This window comes from Crocodylus porosus, unplaced genomic scaffold (genome assembly GCF_001723895.1).
Source record: "Crocodylus porosus isolate Cpor-Errol unplaced genomic scaffold, CroPor_comp1, whole genome shotgun sequence".
NCBI classification, from domain to species: Eukaryota; Metazoa; Chordata; order Crocodylia; family Crocodylidae; genus Crocodylus; species Crocodylus porosus.
Window position 1 is genome coordinate 16,660,077 of NW_017728917.1, and position 22,535 is coordinate 16,682,611.

General features: G+C 41.6%; 2 protein-coding genes across 4 annotated transcripts in view; one reads left to right on the forward strand and one right to left on the reverse strand.

Moving 5' to 3' along the window:
- The window catches only part of CHCHD4 (coiled-coil-helix-coiled-coil-helix domain containing 4), a 14,560-nt gene extending 10,945 nt beyond the window's left edge, over positions 1–3,615 (forward strand). For both annotated transcript variants that reach the window (XM_019536808.1, XM_019536809.1), the window contains exon 3: positions 2,448–3,615. In XM_019536808.1, the coding sequence (XP_019392353.1) occupies positions 2,448–2,743 (296 nt within the window). In that variant the 3' untranslated portion in view covers positions 2,744–3,615. The remainder of the gene's footprint in view (positions 1–2,447) is intronic.
- A 7,822-nt stretch (positions 3,616–11,437) lies between these two features.
- Positions 11,438–22,535, reverse strand: part of LOC109311255 (netrin-4-like) — an 86,342-nt gene continuing 75,244 nt past the window's right edge. For both annotated transcript variants that reach the window (XM_019536811.1, XM_019536810.1), the window contains exons 9-10: positions 22,134–22,304; positions 11,438–15,424 (exon numbers count right to left, since the gene is read on the reverse strand). In XM_019536811.1, the coding sequence (XP_019392356.1) occupies positions 15,288–15,424; positions 22,134–22,304 (308 nt within the window). In that variant the 3' untranslated portion in view covers positions 11,438–15,287. The remainder of the gene's footprint in view (positions 15,425–22,133; positions 22,305–22,535) is intronic.

Genomic DNA, 22,535 nt, shown 5'->3' on the forward strand with positions numbered 1-22,535 from the left:
ACGCCCCACCTGGGCAGTGCCTGCCCCAGCCCCTGCCCCACTCCCTCTCTCACTGCACAGGCCTCGATCTGCCCCCCTCACCCCTTCCACCACAACAGACTTACCAGCTGGACACAGCTCTTCAAGCTGCCAGGCTGCGTATCGGAAATCAGATCAGTATCAGCTGATATGCATCGTTAAAAATCAGCTATCAGTATTGGCCCCAAAAAGCTCTATCAGTGCAACTTCTGCTTTGGTAGTGCTCAGCCTTTTGGCCCCACGGGGCTGGTCTGCTGGCTGGATTGGGCTCCACCTCCCAGGGTCGGGCCCTGCTCTGCCGTCGCCTGGCCCCGATGCTTGGATTAGGCTCTGGTGCTCTGCTGCCCCTGCACATGGGAAGCGATCCCTAGCGTGCTGTACCACACAACATGCTGAAATCAGCCCCCCTTCCCCACTGCATGTCTGACCTAGCTAACAGGACTGGGCTACCAGGCCCATGCAGCTCCCCATGGATGCCAGAAACTTAGCAGTAGGGGAACGGCAATTAACACTGCCACTGCTCCCCTGATGCCAGGCTTTCAGACCCATGGGGAGTCTGCAGGCTGGATGATACAGCTCAGGGGGCCAGTTCTGGCCTGGGGGCACAGGTTGATTACCTCTGGTTTAAGAGGATTATTCAGCAAGGAATTGCAGTGCCATAGTGCCCTCATTCTAGTATTTCAAAACTTCCTGTGTTGGTTTTAAGTGCTAGAAAAACGTCTGTTAAAATGCCTGGTTGATGTTTGATAGTTTCCCTCGGTGACTTAGAATCTAGTTTGCTCAATTTACAAAGCAAAGGCATATTTCTTTTACACTGCAGGTGAACTTTTTGCACTTTGTTTCATGTTATCCCTAGTAATAAAGATCCTGAAATTGGCCATCCATATCCTTGTCTCAGTACCTCTTGTTTTTCTCTCGGGAGCCTGCCAAGTTATGCCAGAATTGCCACAATGCACTCCACTAGTTATATTTTGTCAATAAAATACTGTCACAAACGGGGCTTGTAAACTCTTATAAAACTCATTTTGTTCAGTTGAGTTTGGTATTTGAGTCTGGACAGAAGTTCTTCAAATGCAAATGATATTAACGTCAATTCTTCAACTTGCTATGAGGCATAGTGTTGTAATGCAGATGGTCATAACTCAGTGCTTTTTACACCCACTTTGCTTCATCCTCTAATACCCTTTTTTCATCGTCTGGTTTGATTAAGTTAAACTGAGTTCTGGAAATTCATGAGATTCCTGAGGGGAAAAGTGTGAATATAAAAAGTGAGTGTGTATTTCACTCAACAGTTGGCTTTTCTTGTTCCTGCTGTTTTCTTGCTTAAATGAATTGGAGGCACCAATCAATGAAATTCTTCAGTAGGCTGCTGTCCCATGTCCATAGAAGTTCTTAATACTCAGCTAAACAGCCATTTTCATCCTGGAAGCTTGAACTGATACTAGTTGGAAAGTGGCACTTTGATGTGCCTTCATGATCATAGGGCATAGGAGACACCAAGCATGATCCAAACCCCATGCAGACAATAGGAGTGTTTCAGTTGAATTTAAATTGGATCAGAGCGATTTAGAGTCTCATAAAGAGTTTAATTCTGGAAATCAGCATTGACGGCATTTGATCTCTTCCATGGTTGCTAGTCATCTCATAACTGGTAAGAAAAGCTGCTTTCAAAAGGAAAGGACTTCTACTGCAGTGATACACATCCAGCACTGCATGGAACAGCAAACTTATCACTGAAGGGCAAAGTGGGGAACATTTCTAGCTGTTAAGAGGTGAGGGGGGAGCCTATGATAAACTAAGGAAAGCCAAAAGAAGCTATTCTAGGTTGGCCAGTGATTACTTTCATGTTGGAGTTACAGTGAATAGGCCACCTTAGTATGCTGTAGATATTACACATGCAACAATTTAAATATAAGTTTTTACATACGAGAAAATATGAGGTAAGTATGAGAAAATCATCTAAGGACTCCATCTGCTAAAGCTGTGTACCATATTTGTGCCACTCCTGTCCCTGCAAGTTAAAGAGCTAAAATAATAGTGTACTATATGTTAGATTTAATAATACAGATTACCTTCCCTCTCTTTGTTGTCATACCCAGACAAGATCCAAGTTTCTTTCCCTATGATGATTTAATTGTTCATCTTCAGCTTTGTACATTGCCTTCTCTCCTTCCCTCACAGGCTGAAATGGGCCATGCATATTAAACTAGGATCTCTTCCATGGTAATGGGTCAGGCAGGTCAGGGCTGAGGATCACTAACTACACTGAAGAGGCTGGTTTGCTCTGCCACTGTCCATGCTGTTCTGGTTTTGTGGTTATAACAGAGTCCAGTCTCTGATGCTGTGACCCAGCAACTTTGATGCAACTTTAAAACAAAATTACCTCTATGGAACACCTAATTTTTCTTCTGTCTCTTGTGTTTGTTCAGGATTGATATTGCCTAATGGAGATATCAATTGGAATTGTCCATGCCTTGGTGGAATGGCTAGTGGTCCCTGTGGAGAGCAGTTCAAATTGGCCTTTTCCTGTTTCCACCATAGCACGGAAGAAATAAAAGGATCAGACTGTGTGGACCAGTTCCGTGCCATGCAGGAGTGCATGCAAAAGTTTCCAGACCTTTATCCCCAAGAAGATGATGATGAAGAGAAAGAAAAGCCAAGCAAAGATCTAGAAGCTGTTTCTACGGAGGCCACTGTAACTGAAGAAGTGAAGGGATCTAGCTAATGAAGATGCAAGGAGCCTAGTGTCTCCGCTCTCTGAATTTAGAACAATGAACTTTTGCAAAGAGTCTGTCTTTGATTCTTCACGAAGCGTTTTACCATTAATGTTCTAAACACTGTATCCTATGAATTAACTTATTACAGGAGAGGAGACCTCAGCCCTATGGTCTTAATAGTAAGCACTGCAGAAAGAGCAAGTAGATGTATGTACCATGTAATGTGTTGGTGGACACCACCACTGCTTTAACAATATATTTTTTTCCTCTCTAGTACTCAATTTGCCTCCAAATGTACAAAACATTTCTTTAAACTGAGAAGTCCTTTAGCCAGTATATCAGGTCTATATCCATTTCACTGTATTTTGATCAGTAGTTGCTCCTGTTTAATGTATTCTGTGCTGTTGATAGAAATTGCGTAAGTTGTTTTTCCTTACCTTCTCTGTTGGAGTGGTCCAAGAATGCTGACATGATCCGTTTAGAAAGTGCAAACTCTAATTTCTACTGGCACAGTTAGATACCGGTTGCATTTGCTACTGATCCCAGGTAAAAACTTTCTGAAAAAAATGCTAAAATATTTGGCTTTTTTTATAATTTAATTATTGTTGCATTTTGAAAATTCTGTTGAGTAACCTATGATTTAAGCTTTAAGTGAATGGGAAAAATAGTGATCACTGTGGTACTTGTTTTTTCTGAAAGCACTGCTTTTCAGGTCCCTCTGTTACTGCCTGCTCCTCCTGTATGGTTATATTCTAACAATATAGTTTTGACAATAAACTTGAAGTGTTACCCAGAGTAACAATCTCAGAGCAGATACTGTGACGTGTGCATATTAAACAATGAAAATCTTTTTACCTTGATTTAAAGCTCTTATCTCTCTCTCTTTTTGGTTACCTCTCCTTGCTTGGTGTGAGGCACATGGCATTCTCTTGCATTGTAAAGAGATTGTGAACTCATCTGAAATGTCTGTTCAATTAACTGCTTTCAGCTTCTATGTACAGGATTTATTCCTGTCCTCCTTGAGGAGCCATGAACAATGTAAAGCACCACCAGAGGTGAGAGTGGGTAAATACAGGCACCAAAATTCCTCAGCATAATTATGGATTATAGGATTACTGCTTGCAGGCAAGGAGGATGTTACATTTGAGTTCTTTCTATTAATAAAAACCTAGCCCTGACTGCCATTGTAACATGCTTCATGATTGGTATGTTACCATGGTGTAAGTAATTGTCCATTATTGCCTGTTTTTTAGCATATTAGCCAGATGTTTCCAAAATATAGCAAAGTAAAATTATGGCATAATCACTTACCCTAGAGCAGTGGTCTCCAAACTTTTTTAAGCAGATCACAGTTGGCATTTAAAAGCAACCCTAGATCTACTGTGTGTTGCTGCCATCTCCCCCACCCCTCCACCCAGCAAGGAAGTCTGTGGGGAGGGAAGTGGGGGGCAGATCTAGACAGAGGGGGAAAAAATTATTTGGGGCTGCGCCTCCCCAACAGGTAAGTCCAGCCCGGCCAGGGCACCACTCAACTTACCCAAGCTCCTGCTTCTGCAGCGCTTCTCCTCATCATGGGGGCCTCAATCTAGTCCCCCGCCTGTTCCCTCCCCTCACGGGCTGACAGGCTGGGCTGGGCTGGGTGAGTGCATGCGGGCACTCAGTCCCCCACCCCAGCCTCAGATTGACTCGAAGAGGCTCCGAGATCTACTGCAAGAGGCCCCAAGATTTACCGGTGGATCTCAATCCACTGGTTGGTGACCACTGTCCTAGAGTGTGTGGCAATATTTATCTTCTTACCTTTCTTGGCATCCACAGGCTTTTGTCTCCACCATTCAACGTTGCCAGTGCTCTGTATTCATACTTTGGCATATTGGTGTATGCTTATTAAGTTATTTAAATCTGAAGGAACCCACTTCTATTCTTTTCTGTTGACTTTTAAGAAATGAGCTCTTTGAATTTTAGTCTAGTGATTGGATCTTCGTGGAAAAGTGGGGAAGGAGATGGAATTAAGTAACTGGCACTAGCTCAATTCTAGGGGGATGGTGGCAGGTACTCAGAACAGACTTTACGTTTTCAAAGAAGCGAAGTGTGACAAAGCCTCTCAGTCTTTGCATGAAGCAGTGAACAAAACAAATGCCAAGTTAACAACCTGAGTAAGCGGGCACAAAAGCGACAGCGCGATAAAACCTTGGCGCCTGGGCAGTTGGGCCAGGGAAATAATCTCAGGCCATCAGATAAATGCTGGGCACCAATATATGTATATATAATAGAGACACACACACATCCCTGTATTTACCTGAATCATTGTCTTTTTTGGGTGGAAACCCAACTTAATGTCTGTCAAAGGAAGAAACAGGGTGAAGGAGATCTCTGTTCTAAGAACTGCTTGCCTGTTGTGCTTTTCTTCTGTGCTTTTCTTTCCCACACTGCCTTGTTTTGAAGCTTTAGGATTTATTATCTGAGAGTGTTTTTTGACATCTGTGAACTGACTGTAGAATGCAAGAGGGCTAGTCATGTATTTATGCAAGACCTGAATCTGTACTTAAATCTTTGATCGGAGTAGTCCATACTGGGAAAAATAATTATTTACTAATGGCAATACCTCCTTTTTGCTGTCCAAATGCAGGAAAGAAAGAGTCCTGTCCAAAAAGCTTACTTTTTTAAAAAATTTTTCTTAGTTTTGATGAGTTCTACTCAAAATGACACACATCTATGATAAAATATCCATATAAGACCAGATTGGTACTCTGGTCCTGCTATTGGTACCAGATTGGTACTCTATACTAAAGTATATTGCTACCTATGATATAAACTGAAAACAGTATTTTTGCTTTTCTGTCCCAGATTCTTTTCTTGAATAGCTTCCCATGTTTTACCACAGAAATAATTACAATACCCTGATGGAGGAAAGAGGTTCCTTTACCTACAACTTATAGTTCATTCACTGTTCGTTTATTTGTGGAAAGAATTACTGTTGTGTTTAGTGCCTTAATAGCCCCAGTCCGAAACCAGGAGTCCAAGTAGATGCTGTACAAATACAAAATGTTTGATGTATATAAAGCAGCTTTCATAATTTTTTACATAAATATTATTATTTATATATGCGTGAAAATAATCACATGCTCTCATGAGAGGAAGTCTAGATAAAGTCAACTACACCATGAGTATTTTATAAAACTGGAATTCCAGGGTTGCAGGAGCTGATGCACTCATTAAGAGATACCAACTGCTAGAAACTAGAACGAGAAACCATTTCACCCTTCTCAATTTTCTGTTAGGAGCTCATAATTGAGACATCATCCATTTCTTTCAAAGCCCTCATACTCTGAAGTGACTTTTAAAGTAGAATTGTTAAGTGATACTTTTACGCTTCTGACTTACAGATCAGTTGAACTCCATTTTTCTGTTTCTGCCAGCTGTGTAAACTGCACTTGAAATCTGAGAGTTGAGCTGTGTTCCTCCTGCCTCATGCATTATCAAAAGCTTGTTAAAAAGTGGTCTTAATTTCTTAGATTGTTTTACAAGCCAGAATAAAGAATCCAGTTCATTCTGTCTTCCAGTTAAATCCTTACAGTGCCCTTGTCATCATGGTATGTGGACTCTGCCAATGCAGCAGAAATAGGACTCAATAAAAACTTGTGTTTGGGTTTTAAACCCCTTATCATCTCCATGGCGTATGTTGCACTCTGATGAAATGAAACACCCCTCCCTTCTGCATGTTGGGGTTGAGGCTTGGCCATGCCCCCTTCTCCTGTATGACTGGATGGGATGGGGCCCTGCCACATCCACCCTGGGCACCAGATTGGGACTACCTGTTGGATCTAGCCCACAGATGGACTGGGCACTGCCCATCTGGACCACTGGGCAAAAAGATTGGGCACCACTGGATTAAAAGCTCCATGTTAGGAAGAAGAGTATTACATCTGAGTATACAGAGTTACTTTCCCTTCCCTTGCATACTTAATCTGTACTTTAACTGCATGTCAGAGACTTCAAATGGAGTAGCATTAAATAAATTTTGCTAGAAATATGACCACCCATATGGTTCCTAATCTTAGTCTCTTTTTATTTCCTGTCTCCTCCCTCTGCTTCCCTAATTACCCAGCAAAGTCTGTAAAGACATGCAGATTTTGCTCAGCTTCAGGACCATCCTCTCTGAGCTCTGGCATGTTCAGGTTGGAAACAAAAACCTACATTTTGTTCTGAAAGGTGGCTATTAGATACAGATGCAGCTAAGACTCCCTGATTTAAATACATCATCATCTCATAACCATTAGAGAATTAGGGAAGGAGATTGGTTGCCTAAATAATCTGGAGCCATTCACTCTGGTCCTGCTATACCTTTTTCCCTTTAAAATTTCTCTAGAGTTCAGCTGCCATTTCAGTCTTAGCACCTAGCAATGATGGAGACTGCTCGTGCAGAGTCAGCCAGCATCTTAATCCTCCCTCCCTGTTCTGAATAGGACTAGGCAACACATTGCACTAAACACCAGCAGCCTGTCACACTAGTGTTTCCACTGACGAGACCAGCGTTGGATCTGAAGTTATGCTAACGGTGGGAAATTTTGAGAAGGAGCCTCATGTAAGTACAAGAGATGAAGCTGAATAGATCAAAACCTCAATGCTTTGAAATCCTCTTGGGCACTTTAACACGTAGCTCATCCAAAATGTGTACTAGCGGTGTGCTGTCTTTGGAGGAAAATGATTATAAGCAGCTCAGCCAGATTTTACCTCCACCTCAGTTTGAGTGATTTTTAATGCGTTGAGAGTATAAGGTGTTAGATCTACGGAGCAGCAGGCTGAGAGCTTCCTTTGGCTGATTCCACAGTGATCTCTCTCCTGCTCTGAGCTATTTTTTTACAGCTATTTAGAATAAGATTGCTTGGAAATTGGGTGCTTCTAGACGTATTTATGGTTGATGCTTAGAATAGAGCAGGGGTATAGCAAGCCCTTTAAATGCCTGGGAAAAAGGTGGAAGTAGGAGTGAATTATACTGACCAGTGCATAGAGAGTGGGGGGGGGGTTAGGCAGAAATCAGGTTCTCTGGAGCTCCTCCATGTGCCCCATTAGCTTCCTTCCCCTCTCCAGGCATAGGTCTGTGCTTCCCGTGACAAAGTGTCCCCCGGAGATACACTAAAAGCACAGGGCTGGGCAGTGCAGAGCTACCCCTGCTGTGATAAGGACTTCTGAAGGGAGGGGGTCATACTAGTGCCCTCTCTAACTTAGCACCAGGTGCTGGTGTCCCGCTCACCCCCCATCCCAGTTACATTACTGGAATAGAGAGAGGAGCGCCCACCTTTCTTCATGTGAATGTTATTGTATTGTTGGACGTTATGGGGCAGGGGAGAGTATAGCATCCTTCTGGAATACTGTGAAGTAAGCACATAGGAAGCATGGTTGTTGGTTTCTTTTTTTACTAGGAGGCTTTTAAACCTTCCGGCTGCTGTTTATACGTTGCACACCAGTAAAAGGCTGCAGCGGGTGCTTCTTGCACCATCGCAGAAGCATTTAGCCAACAACAGTTCAAGTTGGAGCAGCCCTTTCCTGCGTTCTGAGCCACGGAAGAAGCCCGTGCAGCCCATTGAAATGCTTGGAATGTTGCTTTATTTCCTGTCATTTGCTGATTTAATTGAAATCGTTAATAAAGGGCCTTTTGTCCTGTTAGTTGTGGTGAGTGCAGTGTTGTGGCTTTTTTTTTTAAATCTTTTTGCTATTCAAAGAAAATAAACTTGGAGTTGGCAGCGTTCCACAAGTGGTGTCAAGGGGGAAACGTGTGGTGGTGGCGGCCTGTTGGAGAACTGTCAGCATCTTCTTTCTGTTATTAACTTTATTTTCCTCTAGAATTGGCTTTCTTTTTTTTCCTTTCTTTTTTTTTCCCCCCTGGCATGAATTCCATACTTTTAACATAAACCCTGCTCAGAAGCAGCACATAAAGAGAGCAAAGGGAGAGCAGTCTCTAAAGAGTAAATGTGCAAAAAAGAAAAGTATGTTACAGATCAGCTTTGATATATCAGTGAGCAGACAGCTCATGAAGGCCCTGTCACAGCCAACACAAAGAGCATAGGAAGATTTGTAGTGACTGCACACTGCAGATTAACTCAGATCCCACAGCAGGGATGTGAAGGGAAAGTGGGCATAGGATTTGCTATGCCACATCTGATCATTGGTCCAGCAAGTTTGATATCCTAATTCTAAAGTGACAGGCATCATTAAAAGGTGTGGGGGAAAAATAGCTCAACTGATTCCCTTCAACCTTTGTAATATTGTTGCATGTGGAGGAAGATATTTATTCCTGCACTCCTATATGAGCATTTTACATCCCAAAACATAAGCATTATTATTATTGTAGCTGGGCTAGTGACAAATATTGGTCAGAAATTGAAATGTCTTTGAGCTTTACTCTCAGTTTAAAAAGCACGTTACAAATATATCCAGCTGAGATGGGCTTGAGCTGTAATGTTCAGAGCCAGATCTGATGTTTCCTCAAATTCAAGAATGTTGAGAGTAGGAAGACTGGGTCCTTTTTTTTTTTTTTAAATAATGATGAATTTCTGTGCACTTTACCACATTGTTTTTGTAATTGCAGTTCACCTAACAAAGAAAGAAAGTCATCAATTTGCACAACTGATGTAAGGGACTACTGCAGTTAAAAGGGTAGGAACCCTATAACACTACTCAGTTTAAGGTAGTATAGACAATAAAGAACTCGTGTCAGAGATGCAGGCACAACTCCTACTGCTAAATTCTGCACTGGTAAAAATGTGGACTGTAGCTTAGAACTGAAAATTCACCTAATTGACACATCCTAATAATGCATGGCAATAAGTCGTGGATTGAAGACTCAGTGCTATTATGTATTAAGTTAATAAATCTGCCTGCAGAGTAAGCCACTCCCAGTTTGGAGGCGCAACCATTTCAGTGGAACGACACAAAATGCTAAAGATTCATGGGTGCCCCAAAGAACTCCCACGTCATTTGCTCCAAGTTACAGGGCTGAATCTCTATGATGTGTTAATATATTCTTCTCAAAGCAGAAGTAATTATGTTTTTAAAAAATGGTCATTTTAAAGCTTTGCAAGCTTTGGGCCTTTACAGTCAAAGCTTCTCTTCCTCACTCTGAACACCTATTATTGTGCCTGGTGTCCTGCAAGGTATCAAAGCCTAATAGAGTAATATTTGGAATGTAGTGGGGAAACTTGAGTTCTCAATCCCACACACTTTGCACTTGGATCATAGGAAAGTAGGGCTGCAAAGGACCTCATGAGGTTATCTAATCCAGACTCAAGGCCAACTAGCTATTCCAGCCAAGTGTCTGTCCAACCTGCTCTTGAAAAATTGCAGGGATGGAGATTCTGCAACTGCTCTACATAGCCTGTTCCAATGCTTGACCACCCACATAGTCAGAACGTTCCTCCTAGTTTCCAACCTAAATTTATTCTGCTGCTGCTTGAAGTCATTGCTCCTAGTCCTGTCTCCTGTGGCCACAGAGAAAAGCCCATCTCTGTGTTTTCTATAATCACCCTTCAGGTATTTGAAGACTTATCAAATCCTCCCCTCAGTCTTCTCTTCTCCAAACTAAATAACTCTTGTTCTTTCAGCCTTGCCCAGTACATCTTGCTTTCCAGGCTTCCAATCATTTTTGTTGCTCTCCATTGGACTCTTTCCAATATCTGCCAATTACGAATGTTTGCAGTTTATCAACTTTAAAAGAATTAGTACAAGTGTGGCATAGGGACCACATTGTTTATAATGCAAAGTGTCAATTTTAGACAACGGAGCAATTCAAATGTCTTTGAGTATTTTTAATTGAAGTTTAAGTACAAAAAAGAAAATGTGCTACAACACATAACAAATAACACAATAACTTTCCCAGGTCTGAGGGACTCTGGCGAGCATGTTGTGTGAATTATATAAACTCAAGGCAAGCTTACATCAAGCGGCATGGAAACGTGATGAGCTATGCAGATGGAGAACACTACTGAGAAAACTTGTTCTTGGAGCAGTTCTAATAATGAGCCACTCTTGCAAGAGCAACACAGTGTTGTACATGATTCAGTTTCCTTCTGCCTGCTTCTTTCTAGCTGCTTGGTGTACCCGTGCGTATGAGTGGGAGCATGAGCAATGATATGCAAGGTTGTGTTACACTGTCAGTAGGGTTCAGCACTCACAATGGCTATTTAGTGAACTAACTTGATCTGTTAAAGGTCTCTACAAAGATTAGGCTGGAGTAGCTATATTGTAGCCAACACTTAAGCTGCACAGACACAGGCTTTGGCCTGCAATTTTCCTATTGTTACTGCTGCCTCTCTTCTATACGTGCTGCTGCGTATAACAATTGTCTGCTCACTTGCCTGCCCCATTGTTACTCTCCTGCTACTTTCCAGTCGTCTTGTCTTGGGGACAGAACACTATTTTTCCATCTTTCAACTGCACTTACAAGATGGTTGTATCTTTGCTTCTGTTTAAGAACATCTTCTGATCAGCCAATTTGTAAAGTACAACATAAGTAGGGTTGGATATCTGAACATTTTCAGTATGGGGCCCATGTTAGGAATCCTGGATTGTCATATTCAGTCACCCTCGGACTCAGCTATTTTCCCATGTTATTGGTTGTATTACTGTAATCCCTGGGAGCCCTAGTCCTGGAGCAGGATGCCCTTATGCTAGATGCTCTACAAATACAAACAAAAGGCAGATTCTCCTCAAGGAGCCTTTTCAATAGGCCTATCTTTGGCAGCTTTTCTTAGGTTTTGGGGGCCTTGTTTGTTCTACTCATAGGAAATGCATAGCAGTTACTTCTGGGAAGCATTTATGCAGTATTGTATTGTCTGTCACTCATTTTTGCTGAGGCATTAAGATATCAAAAAAAATGTCCTCTCTCTTCTTTCTTCCCCACTTTTTATTTTCTTCTCAGGTTATTTAGGCAAAGGATTTCCTGGAAGCTAATAGTAATGGCAACACAAAGTCAGTTTGCTCTGAGATGGACCATAACTGCATGCTTTTCACAGTGATCTGCAAAGAGAGATCTGGTTAAAAGAACTTGCTAACTTGAAAATTAGTGAAATAAATGTTTTGGTCCCAGTCTGGTTTCATATAGGCTTTTGTTCACATCACAGAACAGGCAGTCTGGAAAAAGTGATTGAAACACCTGGTTGAAGGTTGGCATTAAGGTGAATTACAAAGATGTATGTCTTAACTATGTATCAGCCCTGTCTAGGGGTGGAATTCCTATTCCCTTCGGGGAGACCAGCACAGAGCACTGGGAGCTGGGATTCCCCACGTACTTCAGCAGCCCCGCACGGGGTGAGGGGACTCTGTCCGGTTCCAAATAATGTGGCACAGAAGAAAGCATTGGTAGGAGATGAGAAGAAAAATGTTAGGACTAGGTGGATCTGCAGAGTGGAAAGGCAGAAGGCATGATTCCTGAAATAGTTTCACAAGGTGTTTCCATCTCAGTCTTCCACCAAAGAGTAGGTTTCTCTTGGAAAGCGGAAGATTTGAGAAATAATGTTAAGTCCAGTGACTGACAGACACCCCCATGCAATCCCACTAACCTCAGTGAGATAATACTGCCTGCAAGCTGGAGTGGCCTATGGCTCTCAGTTGATTAGAAGCACACAAAAAAACTGTCCCTATGAATGGATTTGTCAAAATGCATTCGTTAGCATATTTTCTTACCTCAGGCTTTATTTTATTTTATTATTTCACAGGCTATAAATTTACCTAAACACAGCTTTATTTTTTATGGTCTTTAAAAGACTATGACTTCATCTATTTATAGAGGCAGCAATGAACACAGTATTGCTTGATTGCTGTCTCCTAATTTTATGAGCTGGCATTTTCAAGAAAGATATTTCACCAGTACAAAGTATTTTACTATGTTAATTAAATCTCTTGCTGGAAATGCCAAATTCTTGGTTACTGCTTTCGATAGCAACAAATAGATAATAGTGGGGTTTTTCCTGGCATATTAGGAAACAAGCAAGCACAGTATTTATGTGCTTTAGATAGGGTGAAAATCGCCTGTGTTGTTGTAAATGTATATCATATCCAGATGGGAACCTCTCAATATATCATAATATGTCTGGGGCACAATTCTGGTTGTGACCTATAAAGCAGAGAGGAGAGGTTCTATGCTAGCTCAGTCATGAATAAAACACCTTGCTTGGCTGGGATTTGCAAAGGGTCCTGAAGTGATTAGGCATGCATGTCCCGAGGAATTTCAAAGGGAGCTGAGTGCCGAACTCCGTTAGGCTCCTTTGAAAAATCCTAGTTCTAATACAAATAAAAGGACCCTTGAGGCATCATGCAAATTTATTTAGCAGCACATAAATAGTTAAAATAACTATGGAAAGCTTCCTTTCCCACAGGACAATTTTAAAGCTAAAACTGAGGTATAGCTAATTGGAACAATCCAAGGGCACTTCGATCCATTGGTACATGAACCAATATACCATATGGACCTAATTTTGTAAAGAGACTCTGTTCCTTCCCTCTTTTGTGCCTGCAAATTCAGAAGTGCTATTAATGCTATCTGCAATCAAGTAGAAGATATTTAGGCAAAATCGACTATACCTTAATTTACTTGTACTCACAAAATTGCAGGCACAAAGTTTCTAATAATCAGACCTCTTAGGAGCGGTGATAGATTTGTGAACATTTGGTCAGTCCAACCATTTACCTAGCTGAACATTCCTTAAGTTCATAGCAAAATAGAGGACATTGGGATGAGACAATATAATAGAATATAATACATTTGGAGTTTGAGAGGGTTGCTTATGAAAAACAACAATCACTTAGTCAAGTTGATCTTCAATACAGCATTTCACCCAAAGCTGTGAATGGCTGAAAACGATCTGAAATGTGACCTTCGGATGTTCTGATGTGCATCAGCCCCTGAACAAAACAAAGGGTGACACACAATGGGATGAAAACAAGAAGCCTAGGCTTTTCAGCATCCCCAGGGGTCAGGTACCAGTCACGGATCTGGACTGTCTGACCACTTATCTCAATTTCACATTAGACACTCTATAACCCAGACCTACAGCCTCTTTTCATTGCCCTGGGGTTTTTCTAGGTCCCCTTATGTGGCACTGAGATACCAGCATACACAGCAAATCCCTTCCCCTTCTTTTCCTGTCCTTGGGGCATAAATCAAAGATGTACATAAGGAGCATATATGAAGCAGACTTCTGATTTATGCTTTACTTATTAATGGAACATATGGTACTCCTCAACCAACTTGGTTTGGTTATAATTTTCCTGTCACCTGGGCACAGATAACAAAGAAATCATTGCTTTCTCCCATAGTAGTCTGAGGAATTTTCAGTCCCACTGGTTTCTTACTTGCTACAGAACAAACTAAAATTAATCCATAGGAAATCCTTCTGCAGAAGAGATGTACTTTACTCAGAGTGGAGATACCATCACCCATACCCATCACCCTGAACAAACCTCAAACACAATTGGAAGGCAACTTAACTTGAAAAAAGTTGAGCTACTATAAAAGAATGGTATGAAAAAGGCTACCTGCAATCAAATACTGCGTATGGCATACAGAGCAAAGAACAGAATAACCAGATGACTGTCCCAGCAGTTACTGAGACCTCCACAGGTTAGGAAAGCTCCCTCATACCTCTGCCTTTTTGCTTTTGTAATGTCACGTACTAAAACTGGACCAGCTTCCAACACCTCCATAAAGGAGCTGTGGCTTAACATAACACTCTCCTGGTACAAGGCTCACAACACTTTCCTGGTACAAGGCTCCTTGGTAGCTATCCTTCTGAAACCTGATGTTAAATGACATTACGGACAGAAGTGCTGCAGCACAGAGCTGTGACAGGAAAAATGGCATGGTACCAAGAGTTCACATTGGTCCAGAAGTTCTGTCTGCAACAGCATTTCTGCACTGACATGGACAAGGCACATCTATAGAGGACCTCACTGGATATAATTCCAATGTTAGTTTGTCTTTGTGCAGCAACAATATATTACGGAAGAAAGTAACATGTCTTACATTGATCTAACTGCAGTTTGCCTGGTGAATAAAAGTAACTGAGCTCTTCTAAAACAAAATCAAGTGTCATTTGACATATTGTTTAGTATTTTGCCACCGGTAAAAGCTGAACATTTTTGCCAGTTAATGGTTACTCAAATAAAGGAAATGACACCCAAGTAAAGAATGCACTATGGAAGCAGCTTATACTTATTAATATCAGGCTCAGTCCTGAACTGTGGAAACACATAACCCATAGTTTCAACTTTTTGCCTTGTAGATTCTTTGGGTTCTGTGGAATTGGGCTGAAGCTAAGAACTGCGACTTGTAAGCTACATGTGATGCAGTGGTTAATTCCATATAATAAGATGGGATGCATTTTTTTGAAGTCATGCCCAAATGTTCCTGGCTTAAGCAGGTAGGGGAAAGGAAGGTTTACGTCCATTTTCCTTCCTTGAGCTAAGAATGTGCTGAATGGTAATATATGAGCTAACTACGCCTTTCACTGCATTGTAATGTAAAGGTAAAGTTCATCACTTTAATTTCTGAAGGAAAAATTATCTACACCCAGTTCGAAGAATGTCTGCTGCTTGTTTGCCTAAGTATGCCTTCCAGGGTTTTACCAGGCTGTTCATATTCACAAGCAGTTTGCCAGTTCTTGAGTCCTCTTGGCCTGCTATAAGGTAGTCTGTACCTGGTAAAAAAAGAAATAATAATTGCATAAATAAATAAAATACTGGACTAAACACTAAGTGCCTCCATCTCCACCGAACAAAAGTCTAGTTCTTTTGCCTGCTTTAGCAATGTTTAAATGATCTGTTTGTGTGCACACACTTGCATGTGTATGTACACTTGTGTGTACACTTTCTGGACACTCATGCCTATGCATATAGGTTGTGCTTTGTAAGATATGCATGCGCCTTCGCTCACAAATCCCATATATCCCAAATTCTAAGACTTGCACACACAAGTAGTTGGGCTGGCTTTTCATTTCCCTGACATTTTAGATAATGTAATTACATGCATGTCATACATTTCATAGACATTAGGGCTGGAAGGGACCTCAGGAGATCATCAAGTCTAGTCCCCTGCCCCAAGGGCAGGAAGTCAGCTGGGGTCAAAGGATCCCAGCAAGGTAAGCATCCAAATGCTTCTTAAAGGAGTCCAGAGTAGGTGCTTGCACCACCTCTGGAGGGAGCCTGTTCCAGGCTTTGGGGGTTTGGACAGTAAAGAAGTTTTTCCTTATGTCCAGCCTGAAATGGTCTTGGAGGAGTTCGTGATCATTGGTCCTTGTCATCCCTTGGGGTGCTCTGGTGAACAGGCGTTCCCCCAGATCCTGATACACACCCCAGTGTATTTATAGGCTTTTACCAGGTCACCCCTGAGCCCGCGCTTTTCCAGGCTTCAGCAGAGTTGCTTGTGGCTGTTTCTGGGGACAGCAGAATCAGGTCATAAGATATGCAGGAGCTGGTTTTATATGTGAAAAATTTCAACCCACTCTTACATTTTCATTTGCAGATGCAGGTGTTAGTGTGTTGAAAATGATTGTACCGAAATGTATGCAAAAGTGTTTGTGCACAAAAAAGTGTATACCTACTAGTAAAGGTGAGACAGAAACTTCACTGAAAATGAGGTTAATCTGTCGTAACAATGTGGTATTTTTGTAGTATAAGTCTGGAGTGTAACATCACTCCATTGTTCTAGGTCTCATGACAGACATTTATTGGGCAAGTTATGAACAGGGCTCTGGGTCCTTACCTTCTCTTTGATTTAGCTGGCTTCCTAAGTAACACAGAAAACAGATGGAAGATGCATATTCTACTGCCATTGAAACACAATGAAGGAACACAGTTTCCCACATGAAAAAGGTTGACTAGACTTGTGACTGACAATTTACACTGACTTACTTTCCATAGCAAGTGGGGAGGGGAAGGGTTTGCCCATGTTTACAGGTCTGTGTTTGATCTTGCATATGCCTGCTGTCAGGCTCTTAGTGTTGGTGTATCCCATGTCTTGTACATGCATTTGCATTATTTGTGTGTACTTGTTTGTTTGACTTCTAATTCAAATGAAGCTTGCACATCCATCCTGGTGGGAGACAGGCAGCCTTTTTATATGCACCCTGCTAACTTCCCCAGTTTAATTCTTTGGGTTCAATATGTGGAACGAAACTTTTGGATCGGAGACAAGGGAGGGAAAATGTTAGGGATCTTGCCCTCCCTCCCCTCTCATAGCGGAAACCTGCACGAAAAGAAAGACCACTTTGTCAGCCAGTGTTTTCTGGTGAGGAACAAAATAAACACAGTTTATTAAAGGGCCTGAACAGAGTCAGCTGCTGATTGGCTGGTGAGCAGTGTAAAGGGCCAGATTAATCTGTGAGAGCCACACAGCTCAGCTAAATGGCTGCTGAACACAACTGCCAACCATGTATTCTTCTGCTACAAACAATGCACGTCCTACTCTCACAATAAGGATCTTTTACAGCAGCTCGGGCAACTCCAGGAAACGTAACCACCTCATCCCTGCAGGATGCGACACCCTAGGGTGTGATCACTTCATCAGCACTAGGCACATACTGCTAATGAGTTATTATGCAGGCAGACAGGCTATAAAGGACATTGAAAACACAGGGCCGTGACCCCTCACCCCCCTACACCCACCCCAAGGAGACTGAAGCATTACACATTCTCTAGGCCAGTGGTCTCCAAACTTTTTTGATCACGCACCCCTATCAGTAAAAAAATTTTGAGCACATACCCCCAGTATATGTATATTTATTTATTTATAAATTATATACATGCACTACTCATGTACTGTTAGTGACACGTGACCATCTGACATGCGGACCGAGTGAGGGCGCCAGTGTCAATCCATATATTAAATATTAGTAAAGCTTAATTGCTTTCTTATTTTTTTAGATAAAAAATAAATATAAATAGAAGTTCTAATATTTTCTTCCCGCACCCCAATGGATTGTCTTGCGCACCCGACTTTGGAGACCACTGCTCTAGGCGGCCTATTCAGCCACCCCCCTGCTGCACTACCAGTTCCTGGGGCTGAATCCTTGCTGTGGGAGAGGGACTCTAGCTAGTAGCAGCAGTCCTTGCCTTCCTCCTCTTTGCTCCCACATCTGGCTGTGTGCCATCTGCAATGCAAATCCACCAGCACCACAGCAAGAATTGCTGTCTACAGTCAGAGATGGAAGAGAGGAAAGCATTTAATTCTCAAGCTTTAAAATTCAGGGGTTTCTTAGGGGTTTTTTTTCTTTTTTTTTAATGCCAGTTCATGTGCAAAACTGAGGGCAGTTCAATAGTGTATCCTGGCGGGCGTCACTAATGTGGAAAGCAGGAAGGTAGCCACACAGAAAATCCATTTGCAGCTCCATAAGTAAAGTTTTACGATTCAACTCTAAAGGCCGTGGGATTAAAGATGGACTTCCTGTCATCAGCCAGGGAAGAACATACAATACAATGCTACAGAGACAGTTGGGCAGGAAGCCAGATCACCCTGCACAGCAGAAAGCCCTGCTGATCACAGTGGCAGTTTGGGCTGGCATTGGTGGCTGCTGCATATCCCTTTGCTACCTCCTGCTCTCCCTTCCCTCGCCATCAGCGCTCTCCTTGCAGAACGCAAAGTGCTGGGAAGCAGTAGCTAACCTGCATGGAGAAGAAGGAGGAAGGGGTGCATAAAAGCTGTGACTAAAGGCATGGTCATGAGAGAGCATAGAGAGTGAGACCCTCGGTGGGTTCATCTCAGCTGAGGTACTGAAATCGATAGCACTCCAGCGATTTGCACCAGTTTAGGATTTGATGTGGGTCTCCTTTAAAAGCTTGTTGCAGGATGAAGAACTGGCTTGGGTGCAGATGTGCCACTGCCCACCTCTGGCTGGCATCAGAACTGCCCAGCTCTGTTTGAAAGCTCCTATACTCCTGTCTGCTAAAGGGCAACCGGGGGGTGGGGGTTATATTCCAAGTCCTGCTTCAGATGTTAGACAGAGCCAGACACAATCTAACTCTGTATTATACAAATACTTGACCTCACTCCAATCTACAGCTACCTTGCTGAGGAAAGAGCATGAAAGTTGTTTGCCTACTAAGTTCAAGACAGGAAGAGAAGGAGAATGCCGTATCCATTTGGACTACCTTCAGTAGAATAACTTGGCCCTAGCCAGAGTTACACTGCTGAGATACAGCTTTCAGGAACTGAGTCCTGCATCCCCGCAAACTCAAACTCAGTTTCTCCCTCGGGGATGCAGAAGATGCAACATATTCCTCATTTTTGAACGTTTGCAGTTTGTTTTGGACTGACAGGAAGAATTTACATTTGATTTTCTGTGATTCAGCCTATCCCAGAACAACTCTGTCTTTTGTGTGTGGCTGATTTGAGATGAGAACTTGCCTTAGAGGTTAGGCTAAGCCTTAGATTTCAAGCAAAGCACAAGGAGTTCCCTTCACTCTGTGCGGATGTATATATAATCTATTCAGAGGAAAAACCATGGCATAACTTATCTAACAAGTGTTGCTTTTAGGATGCAGGTAAGTCTCCGTTCTGCAGGGTGCATGGCACTAAATCTGAAATGTGATCCTTGGAGATACGGGTTGGATCATCCTAATGAAACTTGATCCCCAGGTACAAGGAGGCTGCAGATGCTAATCCCTATCAGGATCAGGCCTTCACCGCCCACTGGGATGAAGGAAAGAGCAGAGTTCACAAGACCCTTCCAAGCTCAAGAGTTGAGTTGAGAGCATGTTTGCATTGGATTTATTGCACATCTCTCCATATTACCCACATACAATTTTCAGGCTGCTAAATTATCTGATAGAAAGAAAGCTATAGTGAAGACTGTGGTGAAAAACCCCTCCACCCAGCTACTCATATATTATTACATAGCACCAATGTGTTCCTGGGTACTTTCAAAGTGTATGGCAAACACTGAGGACTGGATTGTAACCTTCCAGTCCAAGCCAGGTAAGGTGTAGCATTTGACTGTCTGCCTTAGGAATAAGAAAGGAACAAAGCTGCAACTCCAAGACATGACTTGGTTCCTCTTTCCCTGTTTGTGCTGCTGAAGTACTGTAATATATACCAGCCTTTTTGTTTGTACAGATCATTACACTCCCTTCCTAGCAGGTTAAATGAAGGGCTATGGGAGCCAAGTTTCTGCCTACCTGGAAGAGAGAGGAGTTGCTTGGCAGTAGCTGCTCTCCTCACAGTGCAGGAGTAATTCACACAAGGGAGCCTGGGTGCATAAAGAGCCCCCCTAACTCTCCTTTGCAATACACAGAAGGCTCACAGTTATGCCCCAATTAATTAATCACTGAAGTCCCCTAACGAATAAATATTATCTCCCATTTACAGATGGAAAAGCTGTGCCAGGGAGGAGAGGCAGTTTTCTCACTGTTGCAGAAGGTCTCGGGATGAGAGAGGATGAGGACTCAAGGTGTTCTGGCCTCACTCACTTCCCCTGTTTGTCTCTTATCAGAATTGTATATCTCATAAGCATAAATCTAGTTTAGAACTGTAATGAGTCGACATGTTATATGGAATTGATGTAATTTATAGAGCTACATTATAGCTAACACTTGAGGTTACATTTCCATTTTTTTATATGGGGGTATATACAAAACAAATACACCATATCAATATGACCCTAGAGTCTGTGGCTGGCTGGTGGGAATTCTGTGTTGGTTACAGATAAATATTTGAAAAAGAGGGTTGTTTTGAATTAAATCTAAAAATGAAGAATCTTATCTGTAAAGAAGTCCCCATCTTATTCTTTTGATATTAAATTAAATTTTTTAAATACATTATCAGCCTTCCACATACTGCTGGTTGTCAGCTTTAGGCTTCAAAGGAACAATTAAGATGCATGGAGCAATTCAGACCTCCCAGCTATTTTGTTCAAGCTATTTACAAATTCAGAAAGTCACAGTTTGCATATGGTTTACATTCTTATGGCTCTGTCAGTGCAGCCATGAGGACTAAAAATAGTTTTTAAAACAGAATGAAAACTTAGATTCTGGAGCATAATTCTGTAAAATAGCCATGGAATCACAGAAGTCCTCTGTACATGCCCAGTATGCATATAAGCAGACAGCACATACATGTGTTCACAAATACAATGACATAATTTACAGATTCATGGGCAAAAGGTAGGGGAACTATTAGACTGAGGTTACCAGTCTGAGAATAAATTTAAACCTGTCTCTACACCATCCATAAACAGCCTTGAAGCCAATTTGTTTTTTAACTCTGTTGTGATTCCTTCAGGCCCATTTAAGCAAAAAGAAAAGACATGTTATAATCATGTTAAAGACCTAGGTATTTGTTCATGTATCCAAAAAATACAAGTCCTATTAAAATAAACTGGAGCAAAACATGTTTCACAAAAATATTTAAATATGATATACCGGCCATATGAAATGAAGTATAATGTGTAGAGCTGGTTAAAATAAATCTTTTTGACATTTGTGAGTCCAAATATTTTGTTTTCCCACAAGACTTTTTAAAAGAGATACTATTTAGAAACTTTTTTTTTCATTTAGACCTGCAGCATTTTGCTTTGTTTCTATAAACCATTAGAAACAGAGGAGGAAAGGGTAAAAAAGGCATGAGAAATTTAGTTGTTTTTCCTCCTTTCCCTATATTTTACTACTCATTACAATTAGAAGGAGTGAAAAAAGTGTAGGAAAACAGGTAGAAACCTGTTATTCCAAATAATAACAAATCAGGTCATATCTTCTTAATGTTTCTTAATGTTTTTGAATTGCAAAAACAGTATGAAAGCATGGTACAGTGGGAGGAGAATATTGTTTTAAAATGCAATATCTAGGAGTTATCCCCCTCCCCCAAATCTGAGAAGAATATTTTCCTTTTTTGGAAAATAATGCAATTGAAAATGAAAATTCTCCTCGAAAAAAATCCTTTTTGACAATACCTGATTATCCATCTTGAAGAAAAATTTACTTGAATTGTAGTCACTCTTGTGCTGCCCAGCTGTGGAAGACAGATTTTGCTGGTCTTCATACAGACGGTTGGACAACAGAAAGAAAATGGTTCTCTGTGCTCAGTCCTCTTTATGGCATTCACCACATAGTAGTATATGGATCAAGCTTCAACCTCTGAATCAAGGCTTTCTTAGTTATGTATGATCTCTCTCTACTACTTAAGTAACAGAACCAGGTTTATCCTGCTATTCTATCCATTATAATAACTGGACCTGCTTTCCGACAAAGGATTATTCTTATGAGTTTCATATCCGCTCAATTTCACTGTCGTCAATAGACTTATTTCTGATTAATATCATCCCAAGCAACATAAAGATGCTGTTTCATCATTAATACCATAGCAGCCTGAGCAGCTGGTTTCCTATAGAATGGGTGCCCTAAGCATGGAATACTTACCAGGATTGAGAATAGGACATGTGCATCCCCTATGGGTCCAGGACTCCGGGTAGATACTCCTGTTACTCCGAGCAATTTTCACTTTGCCTGATTTCAAAATCTTCTTCACCTTCACAACAACTTCTGCATGGGTTCCTTTGTCATGAGCTGATAGAATTCGTGCTTTTATCACTGCCAGAAAACAAACATGCATCAACACAAATCAAAAATGATTTCCACATATACTGTAATACCTTTTTTACACTGCTGAAGGGCTAGAGTATCAGGGCCTTTGGACAAGACCTGAAGGATGATGCCAGGATTTTGGCATTTGGACAGGGACAAAAGGGCATGCACATGCTTGTGCACTTCAGTCATTGTTCCCATTTAAACAAATCAGGGGAAGGAAAATTGGATTTCTTC